General features: G+C 41.3%; 1 protein-coding gene across 3 annotated transcripts in view; it reads left to right on the forward strand.

The window, feature by feature from the left end:
* Positions 1-2105, forward strand: part of rgs5a (regulator of G protein signaling 5a) — an 8068-nt gene extending 5963 nt beyond the window's left edge. For 2 of the 3 annotated variants that reach the window (XM_030791225.1, XM_030791226.1), the window contains 2 exons: positions 54-220; positions 1285-2105. In XM_030791225.1, coding sequence (XP_030647085.1) covers positions 54-220; positions 1285-1446 — 329 coding nt within the window. In that variant the 3' untranslated portion in view covers positions 1447-2105. Of the gene's footprint in view, positions 1-53; positions 254-1284 lie in introns of all 3 variants that reach the window. The other variant, XM_030791224.1, reaches the window with a different exon arrangement.
* The last annotated feature ends 5840 nt before the right edge of the window (positions 2106-7945 follow it).

Consider the following 7945-nt stretch of genomic DNA (forward strand, 5'->3'; position numbering starts at 1 on the left):
TCTGTCTTTATCTCTCTATCTCTGATTGCTTTCCCATTTACACTTCCTCCTAGATGGCCTGGTCACCTTCAAGAGCTTCCTGAGATCTGAGTTCAGTCAGGAGAACATCGAGTTCTGGGAGGCCTGTGAGGAGTTCAAGAAGACCAAGTCCCCCCTGAAAATGGCCGCCAAAGCAAAGAAGATATACGAGGACTTTATTCAGACTGGGGGGCCCAAGGAGGTGGGTCTGTTCAAATATAATATGAATAAACTTGTTCATTCATATTATATGTTCAGAGTCTTAATGGTTTTATGCAGATGAGAGTAAACTGGCCTGTCTTCGCTGGTCTCTCTTCAAACGTCACTGTATCTTCAATAATGTCTATCAGTGGATGAAATGAGGTATCTGTATTCGGTTTTGTCTCTCCTTCTCTGCAGAAAAAAAACAGTGCGTACCCTGTGTTTTCCTCTTAATCATAGATGGACAATGATAAGTAATCAAGTGGTTTGTGTGCAGGCTTTTGTCTTAGTGAGGAGGACAATGAGTCACCTCCCCATAGAACACTATTCATTTCCATTTCCATTATCCATTATCCATTTACAGTCCAGTCCTAGGTTCTCAACAGCAAGAACAAAACACCCTGACCCAAGCAGGACAAAAGAGACAGCTCTCCCCCCAGTTACTACCACTGGCAGAGTGTCGGTGCTTGACAGGAATCAGCTGCCCCGAGGCAAAAACAGCTTGACTAAATATAGAGATTACGTGTGTTCTCCTCATACCGTGATGAGGGACCGCCGAAAGTTTTCATGGGGCTGTTATTGAATTTTGAAAAAGGGGTGAAATCATTTTTATATTGATGCGGCTCTCAAATGGGAGAGCAGGTCTAATTGGCCCCTTCATTTAGCTGTGCCGACAGAAGCCTGTTATCGCATGCCGAGGTCTGGTTTCACACAGCAGGGCTTCTAAGAGAAGGTGTGGAGAAGAAGACTTTGATGGTCATCGAGTGCTCCTCTCTTTCGATTGATTTTTCCGTCCAATTTCGCAGTTTGCTTGAGGGCTGTTTTTTTTAATGACCTTGGGTTGACACGTGCTCACGTTCTGACCTCTTGTCATGCAGTGTTTAGAGAGACATGAAAGAAAGAAAGAAAGAAAGAAAGAAAGAAAGAAAGAAAGAAAGAAAGAAAGAAAAGGCTTTTTATATTTTTTTTACTCAAGTTGCGTTTGGATTCAGAATCATTCTCGGTCTCACTCAGCATGTCTTTCTCACTTCTGACCTAAAATTCTTTTGTTTACGCACTCTCCAGGTCAACATTGACCACTTCACCAAGGACGTCACCCTGCGTAACCTGGTTGATCTTTCACCTTCTACCTTCGACCTCGCCCAGAGTCGGATCTATACCCTGATGGAAAAAGACTCCTTCGGCCGGTTCCTGAGATCTGAGCACTACCAGGAACTGCTGAAGTAAATCACTCAGCTGGCTGCAGGGAGACAAGACTGCAAACCCCACAAAAACAGCCAAACAAAGCCATTCAAATCAATTGGATCCACTGCTAATAAAGGCCTTTGACTACAAAAGTGTCCTTGATGTTCTCTATTCAGCCCCCCCCCCCAAAAAAACTGCCCCTGAATTGAAGCTGATTGAAAATATGACAGAGATGGCTCTTAGTAAAATCTGAAGTGATTTGAAAAGGGTACTCTGCTGTCTCCCTGCAGCCCTCCACACTGAAATCATCCTTCAGCTTTTCTTAATTAGGACTACAGCATAGACGACACCTTCAATTCAGTTTGGCTCTCCAGTGAAACCACTGAAAAATAAGCCTTTGAAGTATCAAATTATATTTTAAAATATCACCTTTTTAAGCACTCTTCAAAATGAATGCTCCAAAAATGTTAAACAAGTTGACTGTAAAACTTTCAACTGAATGGAATGACTTTTTTTTTTTTTTTGCTGTCCCCTGTAGACTAAATAAAACCTAACATACCCATAGACACACAGACCCCAGGTCATAATACGTCCCTCTGTTGTAAACTAGGAACATGACCTATTTGTTTTTAATTTACTAATTCGTTCATTTCCCTTCTCTAAACTCGGTGGAAACGTCCAGAGTTGCCTGAGTAGATGGGGGCTGGGAGGGGTTGGGGGGGGGGGGGGGGTTGAAGATAGATGATGATGGGTGGGGGGGGGGTGAGAAATGTCGCTGACCTTTCTTGGAAATGCTCACTTCAGGGCTCGCAGAGCACAGCAGTAAACAGAGAAGAAAAAAAAAACAGAGAGAGAGAGAGAGAGAGAGGGAGAGAGAGACCCATATACTTAATGCTAAGGGCCCCACCATAAGTCATGAAGATGGAGAAAGTGTGACGTGCTTGCATGCACTCTCTCCCTCTCTCCGTGGAAACGGAGAGAAAAGAGGTTTGTTTAGTGATCACTACTGTGCTGTAAGTTGCTAAGATGGGAATATGGAGTAGGAGTGGGTCTCCAGAAACAGTAACAGGACATAACATTTTCTCCTGAAGAGATCCCCTTTTTCCCACACCAGCAATAGTCTAGCTACTAAAACTAAAGGCATAAAAAAAAATCCAGTTCCCCATGCTAAATTCATATCGTATTCAGTTATTACAAAAAAAAAAAAAAAATGCTATGTATGTCAATGAGCATTTAGCATTTTTCCCAAAATGGGGACGAGTTCATTCGATGAGTGGAGTGAGATTCAGAAGTGTTCTATCAGTTCTACATCTATTCATATGTAAACCACAGGTATAATATTTTATAACCACTTGCATGTGTGTAATTGTGAAGTGTGCAATCGTTATACCCTCACTGGAGACATATATACTCTATGCATGTTATTTTCTTTTTCCTATATTTTAATTATGCAACTATTTCACTAAACAAACGTATATAATTACATATATCTTCAATATTCTGCGGTGTTTGGTACTACTGTAAGTCCTTATTGGTAATGCTGTGTTCCTCAGATCATAACTCTGCCAGTCAGGTTTTCACCAATACCATGAAAAATTAGTTACCATGGCAACGGTAAAACTATACCTTGCAAAGATTCTCAGGGATACAGTGATGATTAACTTTGCTGAAAGTCCTACGATCTCAAACAATCATAAGATGTTTTGTGACAAACAAACAATTGATTAACAAAAAAAAAAAAAAACATTCTAAAAGTAATAATTGAAATTGATTTGTCTTCTGTAATGACAAAATATAACTATGTGAGGTGTAATGGTAGCAATAATGTTCACAAATTTTCCCCCTTAGGACGTTATGAAATGTGTGTATCCCACGTGAAAATAACAGCAGAAAAGAACAGGAGAAAAATCAGTAAGGACTTATTGCATGCCAACCCTGATTTGACATGTAGTGTGAGCATGTACTTCCTGTAGTGAATCTGATAAAAATCACTAAACTTACACTAAATTTCTGAAGATGTATTTATTTTAAATGTAAATATCTAATATTTAACAAACGTTTATTTTTAAGTTATTCAGGAATGCTGGAAAAGCACTTATTGTGTGAGACATTAATCATGGCATATCAAGAGACAAGCTTGTCATCCTTTCCCTCATAAAAGACCAAAAACATCTTGGACTGGGATGTGTCACTTTCTTTTTATGAACAGGCTTGTGGAATATAGCCAGCCCTGTGTCTGTGACAGACATGCAAGGCTTATACCCAAGAGCTTTTATTTACATATTTCATACCTTTTAATGAGCTGTCATTCATGCCTACTCAGTGCGCTCTTCTGATGTTAATGCCAAGAATATATAAACATAAATAACATTTCACTTGATATTTTCTTTTTGTAAGATCATATTAGCAGAGTACGCAATCTGAATGAATAAGAAACAGGCAGCCAATTCACTCACAACTACTTGAGTTTCCCACAAGAACAAGGTGTTTCCCTTTTTGAACATAGAGAACCTCAAAGACGAGAGACAACTAGGAGAGAAGGAGTGACAGAGAGAGCAACAGAGAGAGAGACAAAGAGAGAAACAAAGAGAGAGAGACAAAGAGAGTGCAGCAGAGAGAGTGACAGAGAGTGAAGGAAAGAGAGGGAGAGAGAGTGACAAAGAAAAAGAGAATGACAGAGAGAGAGAGAGAGAGAGAGAGAGAGAAAGAGAGAGTGAGGGTGTCACAGAGAGAAAGACAAAGAGAGAGAAAAGGAGAGTGCAGCAGAGAGAGTGACAGAGAGTGAAGGAAAGATAGAGAGAGAGAGAGAGAGAGGGTGACAGAGAAAAAGAGAGAGAGAGTGACAGAGAGAGCAACAGAGAGAGAGAGAGAAAGAGAGGGTGACAGAGAAAAAGAGAGAGAGAGAGTGAGACAGAGAGAGAGAGAGAGGGTGACAGAGAAAGAGAGAGAGAGAGAGAGAAAGAGAGGGTGACAGAGAAAAAGAGAGAGAGAGAGCGAGACAGAGAGAGAGAGAGAGAGAGGGTGAGAGAGAAAAAGAGAGAGAGAGAGAGAGAGAGAGAGAGGGTGACAGAGAAAAAGAGAGAGAGAGAGAGAGAGAGAGAGAGAGAGAGAGATCAGCAGCGGGGATCAGCAGCGGACACTTGGGTGAGTGAAATGCTGCAGATGGATGAAGGGCCGCTGCCAACACAAACATTTTCCGAGGTGAACATGTTCACATTCATTACAAATCTCATTCCTCAAAATAAACTTCAGGGCCTGTGACACACTGGTCCCTTGGGTATAAGGCAAAACTAACACAAAATAAAGAAATAAATACCCCTGCCGTCTTCACCAGCTCTCTCAAAAGATCCATTTTTCCACATGTCAAATGAGCTAGGGACATTTACAGTCTCCTGACAGACCTTAGCCAAACAGTCGGTCTGTCAGAACAGGATGATAAAACTTGTTCAGTGTGTGTTCATCATTGGGGATGCTGAGCATGTTGATACATTGTGGATGCTACAGATGTGGCCTGAATGTGCCTGCAGTATTTTATTGCTAAACATATCTATAAATGTAAAGGATATGTACTTACAGCAGAATACAGCACTCCCAGGAACAAAGCAGTGTATACATTGCTTGAGCAACATGTATAGGCTTGATAAAATAATCGTACATACATTTCTCTCTCTCTCTCTCTCTCTCTCTCTCTCTCTCTCTCTCTCTCTCTGTGTGTGTGTGTGTGCGTGTATGTGTGTGTGTGTTTAAGGGGGACAGTGGGGTCCACATTGCTCACTAATGTCCTCACAGCTTTTCACTGGGTGTAATCTTCTATTCCACATGCTAGTGTTCTGCCAACCTATTACACCAGCACAGAACACAAGTAGAAACAAATGAGGCTGATGTACACCAAACAACGGCTGGGAGCAGTTAAAGAACATACAAGACTGTGATGGCTGGATAAGCCTATAAAATTGCCTGTTTCATATGGCCATCCATTAGGTCTCTGTGCTCAGAAGTGAGGATCAGGCTGCACTAACATTCTCTATGTATCTAATGCGTCTTCTGGCATCCTCCATACTCTAAATATAGATTACACTGATTAACAACATCCGAGACATTATATTAACATCCAAAAGCCTTTTAAGAGAACAGAATTGCTCTCTTGGCTCCTTGTGAGAAACTAAAATGTGCTGTGCCTTTGTCCTCAACACAGACTATATTTCTAAGGTCCCTTTCCCCTGACAAAGCTTCTGAGATCATTCTGGAATGTTCTCAGGAGTTCTGTTTGTGTGTAGCTGGTGAAACTCTTCTACTCCCCTGTATTGCTATTATTAAACATTAGCTGTAAAACCGAACATAAACAACATTTAACAATCATTGTCTGTGCGTGAGTGTGTGTGTGTGTGTGAGAGAGAGAGAGAGAGAGAGAAAGAGGAGAGAGAGAGTTTCTGCACGTAGGTGGATGATTGGGTGGATGTGAGGAGATGGGGGACTTTTAGGTGTGTGTGTGTGTGTGTGTGTCCATTGAATAAAGATGTCCACTTCAATATCAGTGACTGGGGCCCGGCTGCAGGCCCAGGGTCCTGAGGTAATGACATTAAAACCAGTGTGCAGGTCTAATGAGCAACCAGCAGTCCTCCAGCAGGAAGCTTTTATAAGAGCCTGGAGAGAACACAACACAACACAACACAGAGAGAGAGATAAGCCATTTAACAGAATAATCCACAGACTCTCTGTTCTGACAGACTTTCATTAACTCATCTACATAACCTTAGCTCTGTGTCTTTGTGTGGTTGTGCCTGTATGTGCACGCGTGCGTGCGTGCGTGCGTGTGTGTTATCCGGAGAGGACAACCTACTGCCACTCAATCTATATAGTGTCCTAGACACATGGTTTATTTCTACTTAACACACATCACATCTGACTGATGGTGATGGATCTTTCCCTGACTCAGTGTGAGGTGTATGGTTTAATGCACAGTTCCCACTGTTAGGAAAACTAGAATCTGTCTGTCTCCAGTTCTCAGCAGAATCCTTTTCTCTTTATTTGTTCATTTGTTTGCTTGTTTTTTGTTTTGTTTTTGTTTTCAGGTGATGAGGAACTGACGAAGGTCTAAACATCCCCATCTCTGGTTCACATGAAAAACATCTCTGTCTGAGGTTTCAGCGAAGCCTACTCTGATATTATTGGATCCTGAAAAACATTCCCAACCCTCAGAATTCTCACCGCCTCCCTTTATAATACATACCATAAAAACCAGTCTCTCTTTCTGCAAAATTTTCTGCCATTTTCCCAGTGCCTAGTCAACCACCAGAGACTCTGGTTGTGAGATTCTGTTATATAATAAAAACCTTCGAAAGTCATTTACATGTATATATTCCTGAGAAACTATTCCATTTTCCACTTCCCCATCAGATCTGAATGTCATTCATGTCCCTTTATTCTTTGCTTTGCACTGTTTTATTTTGGTTTTATCCTGATGTTGTTATTTACTGGGACGAGACATTTTGCTTTTGCATTTGATGTCTTTGTTTCCTCTGACGGAGTTTATTCAGAGCTGGGTTCGTTAATCACTCCAGTGGGATGAATGTATGCTTTGATTCTGTGCAGAAGAAGCACAGTAGAACTCCGCTCTGGCTCCGGGCGCTCCTTCATTCCGTGTGTAGACGTTAACTTTCATCAGATCATTTCATTAAAATATGAATCATTACTTGTACTCAAGCTCCTTTTAGATTTCCTTCGTTCTTTTCACTTGGGCTTATTCCAGATCTTTCTCATCAGTTTTTACGTGGTCAGTGGCTACATCTGTCTCATTATTTTGGAGGGCCCTTACCTCAATCGCCCTCATTTTCACTCGGACTGTGTTTGGGCCTCAGAGGCTCCATTTTCTCAGCTGTCTCTGTGACACTGTAAAAATGAAAAATTTTACAATGTTTCAGAATGTTTCAACACAGACATGGCAGGCTATGGTGCAAGCAATGCCTTCTCCTGTGGTGGGCACAGTATCTGTAATAAAAACTGACACATTTACACAGGTTTATATGTTGGATTTATTGCAAAATACGCTATTAAATGTACAATCTGACAAGTAAACTAGTACAAATGCTGGAGATGGACACTTTCACTTTTCAGGTGTGTATTGTGCATCAAGCAAGTGGATTGTTTGCTTATAGGGTGAGTATATGGTTTCTTTGATTCAAAAACCTTAGTAGTTTGGCACTGGCTTTTCTGTGTATTTCATGGTCTTACCTTCCTAATTTGAAACACTGTGTGTTGCCTACAATCTCTGTGTGAGAGACACTGTGTACAAAAGGCAATAGTTCACAAGTGCATTCATTTAAGCCTTCAGCAGTCTAAAACAGCCAAACAGACACACACCAGGGCACAAGTGCCAACCAGTGCACAGCAAAATAAGTTTTGATAAAAAGAAATGAAATTGATAAAAAAAAAAACCACTACATCAGGAATCACACTGTCAGTTCTATAGGTGGATGTGCCACCTCAACACACACACACACGGCGCGCGCGCACACACACACACACACACACACACACGCAC

The sequence above is a fragment of the Chanos chanos genome, chromosome 14 (genome assembly GCF_902362185.1).
Source record: "Chanos chanos chromosome 14, fChaCha1.1, whole genome shotgun sequence".
NCBI lineage: Eukaryota > Metazoa > Chordata > Actinopteri > Gonorynchiformes > Chanidae > Chanos > Chanos chanos.